This window comes from Lonchura striata, chromosome 5 (assembly GCF_050655825.1).
Source record: "Lonchura striata isolate lonStrDom1 chromosome 5, ASM5065582v1, whole genome shotgun sequence".
Classification (NCBI taxonomy): Eukaryota; Metazoa; Chordata; class Aves; order Passeriformes; family Estrildidae; genus Lonchura; species Lonchura striata.
Window position 1 is genome coordinate 42,721,316 of NC_140707.1, and position 20,929 is coordinate 42,742,244.

Sequence of the window (20,929 nt, forward strand, 5' to 3'; positions counted from 1 at the left end):
GATGTCAGTGGTTTTGTAGTCCCTCACTGAACATTTTTTTAATATATACTTGAGTCTGATAGTTACTGTGGCATAAGTGAAATCTAAATCTTTGTTAAGTTTGTTGGAGAAAGTAAAAATTTGGAGGTGTTTTTCTGAATTCATTTTATTTAAAATACATATGTATATGGCCTGTAAAGCAGCTGGCATTGAGCCATTTCACCTCACATTAACAAAAATTTAGAAGTTATCTTCTCTTCTAGAGTATGTATTTTTGTCAATAATATAGTTATCAATATATTGTAAACTTGAGCATATGCACACTAATTTCTGATTTTTCAAAGTCAAATTTGTTTTGTTTTAAGAAATTATATTATTCAAATATGAAAAATACACTGGAAAAGTTATTAAAATAAAAATGACAATTTTGGAGAGTATATGTTTTAAAATAAATGCATATTAAAATATAATTACAGTTATACATAAGATAATGTTATATAATTTATATACAGTTACTTGTGCATTTTCCAGTAGGCAATACAGTGTAAACTTGAGCACATATTTGACAGTTATACAAAGTCATGCCACTCAGATTTTTTTCTTCTTTTTGGAAAATGCCAGCTTTCACACAGGTAAAATTTTAAACTAAGAAAATACTAAACAAACAATTTTTTTTTCCAGAAGTAGCAGCCTTCTGAAAATTATTTTCCAGGTGAATAATAAACTCCAACTACCAAGAACAGAAGATGGTAATACATTTGTTTTCATAGGCCAAAAGAACAGTCTTGTACAAAATCTAAGTATGTACTTATCACACTTTTCAAACCTAATTTCCTTTCATATGGTTCTTTCATGGGATATGGACCTAATAATTTTTGTACTAGTTTACTACAACAGAGTATTCTTTAAATCTGACTCTTAGTGCAAACATAGTTTTAAGTATTATAAGATAAATAGTACTATATAAATTCCCAGGAATTCTTTACATATTTTTTTCTAGTGATTAATTTGTATTCCACTTTTGTACTTATTTATGCAAGTTATACTTAGGCAAAAAATGAAAAATGTTTTTCATCCAAAGATGAGAAGAAAAATGTTAGGACATACTTTCTCTGGTTTTAACTTTTTCAAAAATCTCTTACTTTTTAAGCCTGCAGGTTTCTATCTTGTCATCTTATGTTTAGTATGAATGGCAGTGTTCCATTTGAATGTTTTTGTTATATCATGGGGAAAAAAAATCTTAATTTTGTTGCTTGGTTTGTCAGTTTTAATCCACATTGAGAGTTTTTCCTCTAATCTATGGATTAGTAAAAGAGGCCATACCTAATTAGTCCAAAGAGCCTATTTGTCATCTCATCAGGCTTTGAATATTTGTCAAGTCCTTTTAATCAAAGAGATTGGATAACATTTAAACTATTTCACCCTATGACCAAAACAAAAGGTTTGTTTCTATTCTATCCAGATTTTGGTTTCCTGTAAGAACTTTGAATTTAAAGGCTTTATTCAAAGGCTAACAGAAAATGAGCTGTAGTTAGAAACTATTTCAGATTTCCAGGGTGACGCTTCGCTAGAGATCTCTCTTCTGTTGAAGAGATAGCTATGTACAGTGAGAAGACTTTCTTTTGTAACTCTTCCAAAGAGAAATGATTTTTTTATCAAAAACAGGCAGAAGTTTGGGGTTTTTTTAAGTAAATTAAATAAGTGAGAATTTTTCTGCCATAATCCATGGTATTTCTAACCATACAAATTTACTTTCTAGTTGTATTTTTTCCCCTCTGTGTAATTGTATTTCACTTATTGTAATGTAGATGCTTTGTATGAGAGGAGTCCCATAGGGTGTGTTTGCATGGCATGTCTAGCCCACACCAGCCACCCACTGCTTTTCTGGTTTGGTCTGTGAGACTCACTGGATGGATACTCAGGCAGTTCAAAGAGAAGCCTGAGCCTGAAGAATTCTTGCAGAGTTGCAGTTGGTTAGATGTGTCTGCAGAGACTTCATACATCTGTCAGAATCCCTGTGGCGTGGCTGGTGGTACACAGCTTCTCTCACAGCAGTGAGTTGCAGTCATTCCACTCTTGTGGCACAGAGCAAGGGCCTGAAGCTTTCCTCGTGTGGGTTAGGTGGGACTGTAGGCTCAAAGGGGATTCCAGGCTACCAGCAAGGCTGTCACATAGCCTGGGCTTGAGGCATTAATAATGTGGATGGCCAGTGAGACTGAGCATAAAAGGAGGTTCAATTAACTTTGTAAAGTAAGTTGCAGCTCTGTCATCAGAGAGTGGAATTCTCTTATATGTAATTCATTGAAATTGATGTTAAATGTGCAAATGGAGATGACAGCTGGGTGTTCCACTTGAACAAATTAAAGGTTTCTTGGAATTCAGGTCTGCTTTAGCAGCTTTGGCTGCTAAAAACAACATCTAATGATACTAATATTTAAATAGTCATGACTTTGAATAATCATGGAAATGTTTCCACCCATCCTCTTGTATAGTAGCACGCTGCTTTGCTTTCTTACTCAGCAGTCATCTTTAAAACACTCCCACAACCCCTTCATCATGTCTCCTTCATTTCCATTACTTTTCTCCTTCATCTGACTTACACTCTGCTATCTGCACCTTTTGAAACAAGCTCATACTTTGCTTGTTGACACGAAATGATCTGCCACCCTTTTCAATATGCTGGGCAATTACCTGTAAGATAATTTCACAAATGAAAGGAAGGAATGCTGAATGCATTGCACAAGATCTTATTGCACAAGATCTTTGGAATGGACGCAAAATTGTGCAGAATGGAAAAAGCACAATTTTAGGTGCCCTAGGGGTGTCTGAGGCACAGACACAGAGCTGGCAAATCTGACCTGGAATGATCCACACCTTTGTAGACTGGGGTAAATTAATTTTGGCATCTAACATTCATTTAGGCAGAATCCAAATAATTGTATTGTAAATGATGTTTCAGCTTTTTATTGCAGCAATATTGTTAACTTCATCTAGTCAAACTATTAAAAAGGATTTATTCCTTCAGAAAAAAAAAATTTATAAAATGCATTTGAATTTGGGTCTAGACTCTCATCATACATTTTGGTGCTTTGTAGTCTATGTTCCTTGTTCTAAAAATTGAACTCTATTTAACTCTGTATTCTTTCTCCTGGGAACTACCTCTAGTTCTGTATTACATTTCTGCTTAAGTATAATTCAGTCATTATATCTGTGTCAGTGCAGTAAGGCACTTCATTTGACTTTTAATCATAAAACTTAACAGGCTATGTTGGGATTTTCTGGAGAATGATTTTATGGTCCTCAATCCACAGATACAGCATCCCCTTTTTTTTTAATCCTAGCAGGAAAATTGATGAAGTGAAACTAATTGTACTTCTTGGTGACACAACTGTAGGGTTCAGGAGGACAAACCTTGGAGATCTTCAGCCAGTGTGCAAAATTTGCATAACAGGTTTACTATTACAACAGAACTATGAGCAGAGAAATAAGAGGAAGTTATGCTTTTCACTTGGGGCCTTTGGCCATCTACATGTCAAAGATGAAAGAATTTTAAAATAGGAGGTATATTTTTCATATGAATCAGAAATAGGACCAATAGCATTTTGCTGTCATATTCCTATGGTGTGTTCTTCAGAGCGGCATATGTTATCATTGTGCCTTGAAAGAGAGAGCCACCCTTTTCAAGAACAGCACTGAATGCAGCCTTAACTCAAAGCATGACAGAGAGCATATGCTTATGACTGATTTAAATAGGAATGCTTTCCAAAACAGGATTATATGCTAGGTGGCCCACACTTGCGAAGTTGTAATTTTATATTTAAAGTAAATGTAATAATACTGGCAGCCTTGAGGTTGCTGGATTGAAGTAGTGACTGGTATTTATATCTGGTTCATTAGCAACCCAGTGAAAAATTTCATGTGACAAAAATCCATTTGGCTAATGAGCCACCTTTTAATTAGGCTCTGAGCTTTCAAAAGAATACAGCTTATTTTTTTCCTCAGTAGTATAATGTAACTGCATAAGACACTTGCAAAAGTGGATTGAATGACGGAAATATGTTCTAGTGGATTAAGCAGACCACTTGTTAGGTACTTAGATATCTAAGGCTTTGTTTTGCCAGACCAAACTGGGGCCAATCAAAAGGTCTAGGTTACATGAGGAAGAGTGTTTTCTCTTGTTTTGTAATAGAACACTTTGAGTTCAAGAAAGCCTTGATAAAGCTGAGATGCTTGTGGCTTCTTCTGGTTTTTTTGTACAGTTATTTTGACACAAAGTGTTACTGAACATGAACATAGTATCTTGCAGACGTTATGCAAAGTCTGAAAAAATGTCTTTCCCAAAAAAGTACTTTAAAGAAGATAGGAAGCTAGCTCCAAATTTGACTACTTTTAACATGTAGATGTGTCAGAGTTGAGACTGTGAAATATTCCTTGTCATTTTTGGCAGATACTTGTTAAAATATGAATAAATACAGACTGTATTAAAAAGAAATGTAGGTGGTAACTAGTAAAGTTCTAGCTCTTTTTTTTTTTGCATCATTTCTGCTCTGAAATTTTAAGACTGCTATAATTAGCCAGTCCTATACTGAATGACACTATAAAATAAAGGAAATTGGCAATGTTGACTTCTGAAACCTCCTCCACTGTGCTGTTTGCCTTTCATTCCCCTCTTTATCCCAAGAGTTAACCAAGTCCTGGTCAGTATTCATCACTAGCTGTAAAATCAATGTTTCTATGCCTGGGGATACATGCCCTAATATCCAGCCTGACCTCTCTGAAGGTCTGGCATACTACTCTAGTCAGTGACTATCATATCATGGTATCTGGGGAGAAGTGATGTGAAGAACTGTAAAAAGCATTTAGTGAGTAGAAAAAGGCAAGTGAACTTAAAGGAAATAAATAGGAAGCCATGCACAAAAACTACCTACAATTTCACTTCATATATAAAATGAAGCTGGCCATTTTCTTCTACAAATGAGAGCTTTGAATCCTGACAGATAGTCTCATATAAATGCTTGTTGAAAACTCAAATACTTTTAAAAGAAGCAAACTGGGAATTTTTAGAGAAGAAGAAACTCCCAAAAACCCCACTTCATGAGATCTGTTGCTTTCACACTTCAAATATCTTGCAGTTGTCATTCTCTGTCCCAAAAAGTATTGGTAAAACTGGGTCATGTTCAGGAAAGGAAAACAGGATATTTTAAAGTACAAAAAAAATTGTCTTTAGCCTGGGAGGAAAAATCCTAAAGATAATTGACAAGATGTATGATACAGATTGTAAAACTCAGTGGGCGAAAAGATTGGATAGGGCTCTCTCCCTTTCCTGTATACTAACTGAAGTGCATCAAAATGTTGACAGTGGAATGAAAATGCTAAATGCACACCATCTTCTTTGAATGCAGACTTTTCAGTTGGCAACAGTTTTTAACAGTTGAAGGGAAGTCATTAATGGATGCGACTGTAATTTTATCTTGAGCACACATGCTATTCATGTTGAATACATCTCAATACATGGTTACAAAAAAACCCAAGATGCCAAGAAAAGCATAAATGAAAAAGAGAAATATTTTGAACCTTTAATTTATTCAAAGAAAGTTAAAAATACTTTTGCAATCTATTGCCACTTCCACACCCCCATGTTTTCACAAGTAACAGTATCTATATAGGTGGCATAATTTATTTTCAGAAGTACTGTTCACCTTTCAATTCTTGTGAAATCTGTCAAAGTAAGGAATATTCAACACCTTTGTAAATGGGAAAAACTTACCAGTGGTTGTGGACTAAAGCTGACTTAAGATTTCCTAACTACCAAGGAAAAGGAATAAATGATTTTTTTTAAATTAAGAAAAAGACTGATTGGTTTTGTTTTAACAAATTTCTTGTCCAATGTCTAATATAGTGAGATTGTGCTTAGCTGAGACAAGTGAAGCTTTGGAATGCCATAAATATAATAAAAGAGTGGATAATATTAAGACAAAAGTAAAGTAGGCCATTCAGTGTTGCCATTTAAGTTTAGAGGTAAGAAGAATACAAGGCAAATGTCAGTGACACAGCTCAAATTCTTATGTAAGTGCTGACTGGAAATGTGAAAAACACATCTCAGTGCCCCATGAATATGGTTATACTGTTTTTCTCAGGTTTTGGATGAATTGATGCCCATTTCTGAGTCACGGTATGCTAGAGCAAATATAAAACTTATTTAATTGAGAGTTCCCTGTGATCATATACAAAAAATTATCCAATCCAGAATCTTTTTCCTTGGCAATAGTTCTTTTGTGAAAACAGAAAATTTGCTGGATGGGTAATCAGTTCCCTTTACTCAGTCACACAATTTTCCTAAGACTGTAAAAGTCAGTTTATGTGTGGCTGTGCCTATAAGATTACTTGATAGTGCTTCAAACATCACAAGGATAGTATTTCATTAACAGAAGCATAGCAGGGCTTTGCGGTTTCTGTAAGCTCATGATGCACTTAAAGGCATTTAGAGATACTTGCATTAGAAGGTCAGCTGAATCTTTTGAAAATGTGATGTTGACTGATTTAGGTTCAACATGACCCTGTTAATAGTGATATGGGATGTACTGAGGCCAGACTTAAGAGTGTGAACTAAGGTAATATTTTTCTGTTTGCTACTGTCCTTATGCTGAGATATTACTACTCAGAATCTGACCATTGCAGAAAGCTCTTCACTGCTTGTTTTCTTTTCCTGTCTTAGTAAAGCAGAAAAAGTAGTTATCAGTTGCCACAGCACATGTGAAATAACATAGCTGTAGATCTTTGGGACATGAGTTATCAAATCATTTTAGGTGTCAGACAGACTTGTTTATTTCTTTTATGATTGGATGTAAATAATAATTGGATGCTTTTTCAGAAGAGGATGGCGATTCCTTAATGACTGAGATATGATCCTGTGGTTGCAAAAATGCATTTTACTTGTCCTGGATGCAAATTTTCACTTACTAATTTAGAATCACAGAATCAGTTAGATAGAAAAAAACCACTAAGGTTATTGAGTCCAACCATTAACCCAGCACTGCCAAGTCCGCCACTAAACCATGTCTGTAAGTGCCACATCTACACATTTTTTTAAACCCTCCAGGGATGATGACTCAGTGATGACTCAACCACTTTCTTGGGCAGCCTATTTAGATGCTTAACTACCTTTTCATTGAATAACTTTTTCCTAATAACCAATCTAAATCTTCCCTGGTACAGCTTGTAGTAATTTCCTCTTGTCCTATTTATTGCTTGTTACTTGTGAGAAGAGAACAAGCCCCACCCTGCTAGTACCACCTTTCAGGGAGTTGTGGAGAGCAATAAGATCTCCCTTGAGCCTCCTTTTTCTCTAAGCTGAACAGCCCCAATTCTCTCAGCCACTCCTGACAGGACTTGTTCTCCAGACCCTTCACCAGCTCTGTTGCCCTTCTCTGGACTCCCTCCAGAGCCTCAATGTCCTTCTTGTATTGAAGGGCCCAATACTCAACACAGGACTTGAGGTGTGGCATCAATAATGTGCAGTACAGGGTGACAATCCCTGCCCTGCTCCTGCTGGCCACACTGTTGCTGATAGAGGCCAGGATGCCTTTGGCCTTGGCCACCTGGGCACACTGCTCTATCATGTTCAGCCGGCTGTCAACCAGTTGGCCAAAATCCTTTTCTGCTGGGCAGCTTTCCAGGCTGTCTTCCCCCAGCATATAGAGCTGCCCGGGGTTGCTGTGACCCAAGTGCACGACCTGGCACTTGGCCTTGTTGAACCTCATACCACTGGTATGGCCCATCGATCCAGCCTGTCCAGATCCCTCTGCAGAGCCCTGTTACCCTTCAGCTGATCAAGACTCCTGCCCAATCTGGTGTTGCCTGTAATCTGTCTGAGTGCACTTGATCCCCTGATCCAGGTTGTTATAAATGTGTTTAACAGGACTGGCCCCAGTACTGAGCCCTGGACAATACCACTTGTCACTGGCCACCAGCTGGATGTACCTTCCTTCATGAGCTTGGGCCTGATCACACAGCCTGTTACTCACCCAGTGATGAGTGTCCAAGCCATGGGCTGCCAGCTTTTCCAGGAGAATTCTGTGGGATACCGTGCCAAAGGCTTTAGTATAGTCCAGGTTAATTCTGCACATTCATAGAATGTTATCATTCTCAAGATAATGCATACATTAAAGCAGTCTGCACAGCATTAGGAATGAAGTTAGAGAGTAAAGGAAACACTAGCTGTCAAATCCTGACTACATCTCTTAGGTTCTGCTAGACTGGTCATAAAACAGGTGATCCTTTTACTGCAAAGTCTTGTGTATTTTGTTTTTAATGAATATTAAGCAAGGTTGCTGCCCATTTTCCTGGTTTCCTATTTTCAGTACATTTTGGGATGTTGTGTGTCTTCCTGTTGGATAAAAGGCAGAAGACTGTCCCACGCAATGTGTTGTTATTCCAAGATGAAGGGAAGGAAGAGCACAGGCTGTGCAGGCTGTGTGCATTCTCCTGTTATCACAGTACAGTCTTTCACTGATGAATCATGGTCTAGTTATAAATAACATGCTCAGTGTTAATTAATTTTGTTGCTGTCAATAATGTCCCTGGTTATACAGGCTGTTCTTTGATTTTTGCTTCTGGTGCATTTGCATATTTCTGACCATACTTCATTCTAGCAAATCTTAATATTTGCACTAAAATACTTACATAATGGCATTAATGCAATGTAGAGCTGGCTGGCCTAAGTGGCCTCTACAAATAGATGCGCTGATGTTAAAGCTTATTTTAGGCAACTTTCAAAATTTCAAAGTGTAAGGTGAAAGATGTGGATTATTTTAAATCAATCCTACTGTCATTAATTTTTTGCATACCTAATGCCTAAATCAAATCTTTTTGGTGGTGACTTTGCCTTTCTTATGGTTAAAAGTGTATAAGGAAAAATATTAAAAAAAGCACATGAGAAAAGAAATGTTTTTCTATACAGTTCTTCATTTTCCTTATTACACTAGCTACAGATTTCTAATATTTTTAAAAACTGTTGCTTGCAAGGTCAAATCTTGCTAAACAAAATCAGGAATAAAAAAATTTAAACATCAGTCTCCTCCTCCACATTCTTTTAGCTAGCTGGCTAATACTACAGATGAGAGAACTAGTTGTAAAAAGTCAATGAAACACTCCCCATAACAGCAATTTCAGGATTAGGAGTGCTTCCATTTTTGGTAGTTGCTTTGAGTGTAATTTGTAATAAGAATGGTATGTGCTCTGATTACATAGAAATTTCTTTAGGTACTGAAGTTGTAAACAGTTGTAAACTGGTTTGGAAAATTATCATTATCTATTTTATAGCCCCACAAGACACTTAGCATATGCTTACTAAGAAAAGCATGTGTCAATTGTCAGATATTTTAAAGTTTTCTGTAGAATTTAATATTTGTATGTCCATAAAAGGCTCACTTGGAAAATGTTGTATAATTATATACAACATAATACATGCTGATTGGATATTTAACTAGATTTAACTGGATATTTTGGGTATTACCCCCATCGGGAAGTTACTGTGAGCACTGAAGATCTTTGGAATTAAAACTGAGCCTTTCACTAAAAATTCCTGGTATTGCAGCTCAGAACCTTGGCGTGAACATTGATTACAATTGATTGTGGCATTTGACTGTGGACACATGAAGTTTCTTTGGGACTAGTAAAAGATGAAGAATTTGCTCTGAGGTGCCAGTTGCTTCCTTTGTTATATCCTCTGGGGGTTTTTCGTATCCTTGGCTCTTTGTTTGTTGTGCCAGTTGTGAACACTTGGAGGCCTCTTGCTTGCATCCAAAAGCAAGAGTGGGCTGGCAAGTGACAAGGCAGGTCTTGCTTGTAGTTTGCAGTGTACTAAACTCGTTAGCTTTGAGTACGTGCTGGAGCAGAAGGCTTGTATGGGGCCAAACTGGCTCAGCACCCTTCAGGTCTGTATCCTAATTCAGAAAATACATTCTGTACTTGTTACTAGAGCTTCTGTTCCTTGGGTTTCTCAAGCACATTTTGGATAATACAGCATTGAACCTTGAACATGATTCATCTTTCTGCTGGCGAGCTTGCCTTTTTCTTTATTTTATTTTGCTTTTGTTTGTTGGATTGTTTTTCCCTAATCTAAATTGTACTAGTTCTTTTACACTGTTAGTGGTAAGTATTCTTGTTTTTTTCTATTAGCGTTTGCTCTCTTATGGATTGGAAATTTTTGTCTAGAATAAATAGATTGGGGTGAGGGAAAAAAAGCAGTATAAAGTAATTACTGTAAATGTAAACCCCTAATAAATAAAAAATATAAATCACATTCTATGGCAACAGACTAAATTAGAAGTTACTTTAATAGAGACCGTTTAAATTTATATAAGGAATTTATAGGATTTGATAGATATTGTTGATTTTATTAGATTTCTAATGATCTTGAAGTATTTTTGAATAGCTTTAAGTTGTAATACATGCTTTTGCAGTTGATACACTCTGTATTGAGAAGGTGCACAAACGTTTTTTACAAGAAAATAAGCTTTTTGGATTTCCTTCCTATTTCTAGTGGTTGCTCAGTCAAACTTTCTAGGCCAGAGAGCTTTATTTTCAGTTTCCTACTGTCCTTTTCTTTTAATGATAAACATTCATGTCAAGCTATGTACAGCTTTTCAACTCCTGCAGGAAAATATCCTTCTTCAAGTTCACACTTCAGAATAACATACTGATTTTTATTTGCTAGCAAAGGAGCAAGGTCTTAATTTTACTTGGCAATAAATTTTTCTGTTAGTAATTGTACAGATTTGAAGCCACTTATGCATTTTTTCTCCATTATTAGCTGTACTGAGTTGAACTTACAAGAAGAGGACCCAGACAAAAGACATTAAATGGTTGATTGTTTTGAATATTGGTACTTTAGGAGCTTTTGGCTTTCTGAGCATTACAAGGACCTTAACTGCCACTGCAGGGTGTTGCTGCTCCAGGGCTTTGTTCTCACACTCACCACTTTGAGAGATTTGATTTGAGGACTGTGCCATTCAGGTTTTTTTGTTAGAGCAATGTACCAAGTAGCAGACTTAACATTTGCTTTTTAAAATCCACATTTTGTCATCATGAAAAAGAATTTCTAAATGTACTGTGGAAACAGGCAACCTTCAACAAGGATTTTGCTAAACTGCTTATACTATGAATTGCCCATGCTACAATACAGATTAAATAAAAACTATATAAATTGGGGGAAAGATGACATATCTTCATTCCCAAAGACAGCATCTAGTATAATTTTCAAGTTTCTCTAGCCTTGCACTATGAGTTTTCCTCATGTAAAAAGGATTTATTCATCTACCTAGTGTGCAATGTTCCCTTTTCTGCACAGCTACATACTTCTTACATTCTATCCAACAAAACAGAAAGATTGATGCTGAGATTTCAGTCTTCTCTTGCGGTTCTACCAGAGCAAACAGGTTTCCTCTATTTGCTTCTTTCCTATTAAGGAAATACCTAAAATTAAAAGGGAGGGAGGAGGGCTTCCTCTAGGTTTTTAAATCCCCTTTCTACTTCTCTTATTTTTCCCTAGTTATTCATACTTCTTCAACTTCATAGTAGACTTTAACTCCAGAAAATCAAACCCTATTGTCCTATGTGTCAGCTACATACAAACACTGAGTGCATAATTTATATGTTTATGCAGAATTAATGTTTTTATATATTAACAGATATGAGATACCACAGATGGCATGTGGATGGAACAGTGCAATATCATCTAACCACAGAATCTGAAACTACTTCCAATGCTGTTGTAATTTGAGATTTAATACATTGATGTATCTAATAACAAAAAGAAAATATACATTTTTAAAGAGGAAAAATCAGAAAACTTTTACTGCTTAGAAAGGAAAGAGTCAGATCAGAGGGATGGAACATGAAATCTGAGATTCCCACTGCAAAACAAAACAAAAAAAATGGTAGTATCTGCATATTTTGTATTTCCATAATTTTAAAGAATATCTTCATGTTCCACAATGCTTTCAATAACAATGGTCAAGTCTCATCTACTTGAATAAGGAAGTGTACCGAAGACTCTGTAACATGCTGTGATTTGCTAACTTAAGATATTGCAAGAGCTAAATCCCTGCAGTAATAACATTCTCTTAAGTCAGTAATACTGTAAACCCTCTAAATGCAGCTCTACTGCTTAGAGTGTTCACTTCTACTGTCAAAACAGTGCTTTTAAATAGGCAGCTTCTTTTTGTGTTTCACTAGATGAAAAACCTATTTGGTTATTTATTTTGTTTGTTAGGGTTTTCTTTTCCTAAAATGTAAGACACCCAAAATTTTAAAGTTCCACAAAACCTGGCATTCTGACACTCATTCCAAAATGGTGTACAAAGATTTGAATTTTATTTACCTTCTTTGCACTTCTTCCAAGAGGCAAGCAGTGAATGCATGCAATTAATACAATTTCTTTATTCATGCATATAAGAGTGCTTATAAGATTCAATCAACTAGGCAGCAGAATTACATTACAGAGGAATCAACATACAAAAGAGTAAGCATTTTATTTTTATCCTATGTGGTAATCTAGAAAGAATGGAGTGTGATTGAAATATTAATATATAGTGGTCAGAAAACATAGCTAAAAGCAATCAGTGTAAACATTGGCTTGAGAGTTAAATGAGTTGTGGTTAAGCAAACCATACACTGAAGGAAAGGGATATCATAACATCCTAATTCCTTGAACTAGCTAAAATATAAAAGAAAAAAAAAGTTTAAGAAGCTGATATTTTCCCCCCAGGTTCTTTTCCCCAGACAGCTGAGAAAGCACAAACAGGTTTCCTATAGAGAGAGTCTGCCCACAGAAACTGTTCCATGGAGTTGTGTATTCCACAATGGCGACCTAACAGAAATGTACTACACGGTATCTAATGTGCCTGTTTGCTAATGTAACCATTTGTGTTTAAAAGGCTTTATATGACAAGAATGCCAATTTGTACAAAAAAAGTCAGATGCAATTACCTTATAATTATGTACGTTCAGCATAGGACTAGAGGGCTTAAGAAATCCTGGATGTACCATTTGTTGTCACAGTCTGATGATGAGACCCTGTCTGTAGCCCTCGGGTTTGACTGCCTCATCTGTCTTATCTGTGATAACATAAAAAAGTTACTTCTTTACACTCACAAAGTCTGCATGGTAAAAATTGCCAAAGAAGCATTAAGTGTTCAGTCTTTCCTTATTTACATTGTTCTGTCTTCCATTCCCTTGGGACAATTAATGGCAGCAGATCTGTATTTGGGCAGTCTTCTTTGTACTTACAGTGCACACAGGAGGCACTTCTAAGTGGTATAAACTTTAAAACCTGAAAGACAGTTTGAATAGCAATTGAACTTTCTTGAAAGCCTTATTTTTTTCAGCAGGAAAAAAAAATTATCTCATTGAAGTTGGCTAAAGGATAAACATATGCATTTTAAAACTGCCTAAATTTAGCCTATGATTCAATTATATATACATGTGTTTGCACATGCATGTATAAAGTATATATGACCTTTTTTTTAAATGCACAATCAGATTACAGTAGGTTGCTAGTTAAAAAAAAAGTTTGGGTAAGTGTAAGTAGCAGTAAAATCCATCTGTCAGAGCTGACAGAATGGTGAACTTCAGGGCAAAATATAGCCAAACATTTAAGAATTTGCTTAAAATAGAGTACTTAGAGACATGGTTAAAGTTCCCCGTTCATATTCCGCTCTCTGTTGGGTTGGATGGGTCCTTTTCCATAGAAGTGGCTGTATGCTAATGGTGTGTGCAGGTGAGGACTGGATCAGGGAGGAAAGCAATCATCAGCTACCGGCATAAATGCATAGAGAACAGAACATTAAATAATAATTACAAGGAGGGTGGTGAATAGAGGCTTGGTAACAGACTTGGGAGGAGTCTGCCAACAGCAAAAAATACCATAAATTAATATAATGGTGCATAAAATTACATTTGGACAAAAACTGAATCTCTGCAGCTAGAGATTCAGCTAGAGATTTTCCAGAGGCCCAGAAAGCATTTGCCAGGCAGACTGTTCTTAGCTGGGCCACAGTTAATTATGGGAAATACCCGCTGCTGCAAGAAGAAATTCTGATTGTGGCCTCTTGCTACAGCTCTGTATTACTTAATGAATCAATGGAAATTTTCAGAGTAAGCATATTTTGGGTAAAAATCACTGCTGCAAATGGATTTGCTCTTTAGCAGTAGCTGACATAGAACAGGCACCTTGAACAACACAGCCAAAAATAATTGATCCAAAATTACTGTAAACTGAAGTATTAGAAGGGGTGGTGAGCAGAGTGGGCAATCAGTGAATTGGTAATTACAAAGATAAAATAAATTCCCGAAGAGCACTGAATAAAAATGGCAGTATTTCCTGATTTTTACTATGTATATTTGCATTTTAATGCTGTTTTAATTTATTTTATGAAAGCATATATGGTTTTTATAGGTTATATAACAGGATTCACATTTTTTTGTGATGAAAAGTGAGTAGATACCCACAAAAACTGTAGCACTGATCTGTGACAGAAATCAAGAGAAGCACCAAAATCTGTCATGATACATTTATTAACATGATACAAATAATGTCCAATTGCCTTAAAAATGGTGACTTTTACTTTCTCCTCTCCACTCACCTGGAACTTCCTTTGTATTTTCCATGTCATAATCATGTAAAGGGGTTCTCTAGAGGTAACTGGCTAATTGTATGGTGCAACAAAAACAAGGTCAAAATTCAACCAATACATTTTATTCAGCTTATTATAGGTGTAATGTTTGCATTCAATGTTAAAATAATATTTGTATTTCTGATCTTAAAGCTTTCTAAATATCAAAATGGCTTCATGAGTAAGTTTTAGCTGGGCTAAACTTAATTTTCTTGACAGTGGCTGGTATAGAGCTATGTTTTGGATACATGGTTGCTGCATGGTATTTGGTTGCTGGCTGAGGTTAAACCACAACACCTACATGATGGCATAAGGGCCAAGAAAATAAATATTTTATCAAGCATGTAAAAATATATGGAAAACCAGGGACTCAGAAAGTCAGAAAGCAATTTAAAAGATAGCATATCTGGACCTGAGAATGTCTTAAAATGTGCTGTCTTGTATTTGAATATCTTGATACAGGTTAATATTATATGCAGTATATAATTTCAAAATGTGTAAAGGTATGTGTAATACTCTTCTGCAAAAATGCTGTATTTTGATAGGATCTCACTCTGAGATTTCATCTGAATAAGATGAAAGATTAGTATATTCACACAATAATGACTGACTTGTACTTTGAATTATTGACCATTTTATCAAGTATTATACTTTACTATGCTTATTGATACAGTCTGGCACCTAAATTATTTGGAAGTGTAAGCTATCCAAAAGTTTGAAAATCAGCCTATATTTAAGCAAACATACAGATTCTGATCCTAGTGCCTCTTTTTAAAATGTCTTTTAAAGTTAGAGAACAAGAAAATAAAACTTTTTAAAATTACAAAATTCTAAGTGCCATTATTAGAATCAGAGAAGGGCCTGGATTGAACAGGACCATAAAGATGATCTAGTTTCAGCCCCTGTGTCATGGACAGGGATATTTTTCACCAGGTTCTCAGAGCTCTATCAAATCTGGCCTTAAAGTCTTCCAGGGCTGCTTTTATAATGCTAAGTTATGCTATTCAGCAGACAGGAATTGTACTAATATCTGAAGTTTCCAGTGCCTTGGCAGAGGTAAAAACTCAAGCATTTTCCACACAGTCTGTGTCTGTATATGGGAGAAAGACAAGTGGCCCATTTTTTTATGCTAGATCTGACCCACAAAATTTAAGGACAAAAATATTTTTTTCTGAGCCAAAACAAAGCTGGTACCCCCTTTATGCCATTCTGTTGTTCATTAAACAAACAGGAGAACTGAAATTGCGCATGTTGATAGTGTGTACCAGAGTTTCAAAAATATATACAACTTTCTGTATGCAGGGATTATGTGTAGATGCATAGAATTATTTAATTTAATTTAATTTGGGTCTCCCAGCAGAGTCTGCTTTAAAGGATGACTTCACTGAACAGCTGACTAGTTTGGATGTGGCAAACAGAGATGAAGATACGTGGGTCCTGGATTGCAGACTGGGGCAATCAAACTCATTTCCTCATTCAAGTGAGAAAGAGAAGATCAACAGAAGTGTGTTGCATCTGAACCTGGAACTGAATGTGAGTAGGATGGTATTCATGCTATACTGGATTTCAACAAGCATTTATTATATACAATTACATTTTTGGTATACATATATTTTGGGTCAGTCTAAAAGCATGTTCCAAAATATCTGACAAACTGCAAAGTTTTGGATGGGATACAGTTTTCCAGATGGTTTGTGAGCCCATATGCCTTTGTGCAGCTGAGAGCAATACACATGGAAAATTTTTGAAATTATATAAATAGATTAAGATACATGATGTGCCATTTCTAAAATCTTGATGGGTGTTTAGTTTAAATTACTTGATTCCTGGAAATGCATTGCAGGAGCAAGCTGTGTGTGTGCACCTGTGCACAAGTGCATGTGCACAGCCCAAGCACCGGCAGCCAGGCTGCTGCTTCTCCGGGTTTTGGAGAAGCTAAACTGGCACTGGAGCCAGACTGGCCATGATCTTGACAGGAAAAGTTTCTAAACTTCCTGGGGTATGAAACAATGAAGCTTCAGAGGGCAACCTGAGTTCATCATAAGGTCAGGCCAGCTTAATGTAGCTGGAAATACTTACATGCTCCCAGGGTGAGCAGTAAGCAGCCTACAGAGACATGTTTTGGCAGAAGGAAAGGGAACAGAATGTAGAGGAAGGGGAAAGAAACATGGGAAGGATTGAATGGTTGAAAGAAATTGCTTTAAAGACTAGATTACATAATACAGTTTGTGCAAAGAAAAACACTAAGAAAAATTTGGGTAAGAGTGACATCTACTGGTGGAAATACAAGAATTGACTTAGAAGTATATTTTAAATGCTTTTTAATGCTTACAATCACTTGGTAATCTCTTGAGCTTGTTGTAAAACTGACTTTTTTTCTGTCCTAACTTTCTTTTCTTAAAATAATTATTTAGAATAGTCTTGTTATCAGTGTAAAGGTAGAGGTTTATCCTTGTGATAAATTGTTGAGATGAAAACAAATAACTGAACTGAGAGGAACAGTGACATAGCTGTTATCGCTGCTATAAGTGTATGTTACAACAGGAAGCATATAGTCCTTGAGGATTCTCTGACTACAAATTCCTTGTACAGAACAGGAGGAGTTCTTAAATGAAGGCCATTTAAGAACAACATTTTGAGTAAAATAAGAGATATCTGAGATTAGTAAAGTTTGTTTCTATCTTTCTTACTATTTTTTAAAGAAATATTTTATGTCTAAAAATATAATTATTTTCATTATGAGAAAATGGAATAATTTTCGTTTCTTGTAATTAAAAAGGAAGAATATTTATTCCATTATTTTTAAAATACTCAGAACAAAAGTCTTGATTTCTATTAAAAAAAGGGTGTTCAACATGGGCTGATGGACTGCTAAGGACCCACCAAGACACTTTATCCCTGTGAGTCTCCTTAGGGACAGAATTCTGAGTTTAATTTTATCTCCAAGACTATTTTTCTTCTTCAGGATGAGTCCATGGGATTGAAGGAGGAGTTGCCAAAAGAATAATAATGAGAGGGCTGCCATCAGAATCTGTTTGGACTGCAGCTCTGCAGAAGTAGAAGTAGGCTGTAAGAAAGACAGTGGCCAAAACCAGGCTGCATGAATTGCTCTGGTGACAACAACCCTTGGGTGTTCCCTTCCTCTTCAGGGTGGGACGTTGCACCCAGATATTGTCTTCCCTGTGCAGTCATCAGACTGGACAGCAAGACAATTGTGGTAAAAAAGGAGCCAGTGTCTGGAAAGCAATTCTGAAGCTAAGATCATGTTCCCAGGAAATGGCATCTAAAATAGGCCAATTTATTTATTCACTGTTGCACTATACCCAGTCATGTTATCTATGGCCCTTTTCTGCTTTTAGAAGAAAACCTTTAGCCTGACTGATCAAAAGTTTGTCACAATTGTTTTAAAATGCACTTTCTATTCATAATAATAACAATATGAAAAATCTATTTATTGAAAAGCTCTGCTTGCTGTTGATTAGGAGCACCCTAATGTTACTGTATAATATAATTGTGTTTGTGCATATATAGATACACTGGTGTTTGCTTATGGAATTATAGAATCATAGAATGGTTCAGCTTGGAACAGACATTATAAATCATCTAATTACAGCTCCCTGGCCATGGGCAGGGACACCTGCCACTAGAGCGGGTTGCACAGGTCCCCATCCAACTTTACTTTGAACACTTCCAGGGATGGGGCATTCAGATCTTCTCTGAGCAGCCTGTTCCAGTGTCTCACCACCATCACAAACAAATAATTTTTTCCTAATATCTAATCTAAACCTACTCTCTTTCAGTTAGAAGCCATTATCCCTTGTCCTAGCCTTTTTTACAGGCCCTTGTAAAAGTCTCTCAACAGCTTTCTTGTAGCTCCCTTTAAGTACTGAAAGGTGCTGTAACGTCTCCCCAGACCATTCTCTTCTCCAGACTGAACAGCCCCAATTCTCTCAGCCTGTCATCATAGGAGAGGTGCTCCATCCCTCTGATCATCTTCCTGGCTCTCATCTTGACTTACTCCAACAGGTCCTTGTCCTTCCTGTGCTGGCCCCCCAGAGCTGGTGCAGCCCTGCAGGTGGGCTCTCAGCAGAGCAGAGCAGAGGGGCAGAATCCCCTCCTGGCCCTGCTGCCCACGCTGCTCTGGATGCAGCCCATGACACGTTTGGCTCTCTGGGCTGGGAGTGCCCATGGCTGGGTCATGTCCAGCCTCTACCCACAGCACCCCCAAGTCCCTCTGGGCAGAGCTGCTCCTGACCTGTTCATCCCCAGCCTGTGTTAATAACAGGAATTCCTCTGAGCCAGGTGCAGCACCTTGCACTTGGTCATCTTAAACCCCATAATGTCCCCATTGGCCATTTCTCCAGCTTGTCCATTACGTTATTGAAAAGATGTTTCTATGTTTCTGTAAGTTGGAAGGTGGTAGATAATGTAGATGAGAGAGAGAGTGAATGAATTCTACTCTGACAGGACTTCTAAATTCAACCTACACCGGCAGCATGAAAAAAGATCTTACATTAGATTTTAAACCTTAGTCAGGGAGAAGATACAGAGATATGGAAGGTAATGAAACAAAATAGAGATGAAACTCCACCCTATTTTTTATACAGCATTTCATCTCAGATAAAAAAGCATATAAGTGAGATGTGAAAATGCAGCTAAAATTGCAATTAACAGTTCATAATTACTTACGAGATTATGGTAAATTAATGTAACTATGTGAATTTTATTTTATAAAGCCTTTTATTTAAGCTTTAAATATTATAGCATATTGTAGATAGGGAGCAAAAGCTTGCTGAAATGAAAAGAAGATGAAAAGAGAGTAACCTAGAAAAGGAAAAGGATTAAACATTCATCTCCATTCTTTGTAACACTAAGTGCCAGCTTTTGTACCTTAATGTACAAAGATCTTACTTAGCTTACTTACACAGTTTATAGTGATCTTCTGCTTCCTTTGTTTCTTGCATGTCTGCTCATATTAATTAGATCCATCAATACATCTTCCTAGAATTTCTCAGACCTACCACTTCTTTCTCATATGATAGGTTTTACAAGTTAATATTCCATACATTTATAGATACAGTATACAGTATGCACTCCTGAAAAACAGCAAACTGAGTTTCTTAATGTGCTTTCTGATTTTATAACTGTATAGCCATTACGGTGCTTTTTCAAATACTCTAAAGTAGTCCATATCTCAATGTTAATCAGAATTTAGATGAAAATGTTAAAAAACACTCTGCATTTATACAGATGGATTTATACAGACCCCTACACCAAATGTGTCTGGTATCCACACATTCTGTTAACATCATGTATTGCTGAATTCTGATAAGAATTATCATGTCTGTGTTTCTGTTGCTACATCTAAAATTAATTGCTGACATTTAAAGCAGTTATGTTGGCGATACCCCATTCCATCAAAACTCAGGAAAGCTGTTTACATAATGGTCTAAGTGGGGTAACAAGGCCAATAATAATGATTAAAATCAAGGCCTTATAGTTTTTCTTCTATCTTCCCTGCCTCTCCTCTTTTAGAGCATTTTAACAGGTTAAAATACTAAGTTTAAAATGAGGTAATCAACAGGAGAGACAAACAGGAGAGCAGGGGAATGTTAAGACCATTATCAACCTGCACAGTAAAGGTTAGGCTGAGGACAGGGCAGAGGGCAGACTGTCAGCTGAACTTCAGATCAGTTCAGGCCACCTGAGCTACAAACAGAGCCTGTTGCTTCTCGTGGCTCTTCAAAGCCTGACACAATTGGTGCATATTTGATTCCATTATTATTTTCAGGAATTTATGCAAACTTTTCTAGATTTGGGGTTCTTTATTTTGAAACAACAGTACAATATTTGTTTTCAGTTTAGCAGTCTTGCTTTCTGTCCTGTTCATGTTTATCTAGTCTGTTATTACAGTGATCTGAAAAGGCAATCTGAATAGATATGGGGTCAGGAAGTGTTGAGTCCTGCCATATGATAGTGGTAGTAAATTAGATGAACTTATTTTGGCTTAATGTGTGTTTTCTTTAAAGCCAATTTTAAAACCTACTTCAGGTGAGGTTTAAACACCTCAAGAACAAAACTAGAGTGGGTTGTGGGTGTGACTTCTGTCTGTGATGATATGTAGGTCAAAAAGGGTGTGGATTGTTAAATGTGCTTTAAACTGTAAGGAATGGTTGTCCTTTTGCATAATTAGTGCATTGACTGCCTTGAAAGTTGCTGTGACGGGTTTTAAGGGCTTTTCTGAGGCACCAGAGAGTTGTTAGTTTTATTAAGTA

General features: G+C 36.5%; 1 protein-coding gene across 6 annotated transcripts in view; it reads left to right on the plus strand.

Moving 5' to 3' along the window:
* FMN1 (formin 1) overlaps positions 1-20,929 on the plus strand; it is a 171,803-nt gene that overhangs the window by 23,462 nt on the left and 127,412 nt on the right. For 4 of the 6 annotated variants that reach the window (XM_077784075.2, XM_021539271.3, XM_021539276.3 and 1 more), the window contains exon 3: positions 16,012-16,187. In XM_077784075.2, coding sequence (XP_077640201.1) covers positions 16,012-16,187 — 176 coding nt within the window. The remainder of the gene's footprint in view (positions 1-16,011; positions 16,188-20,929) is intronic. The other 2 variants (XM_021539275.3, XM_085580378.1) reach the window with 1 other exon arrangement.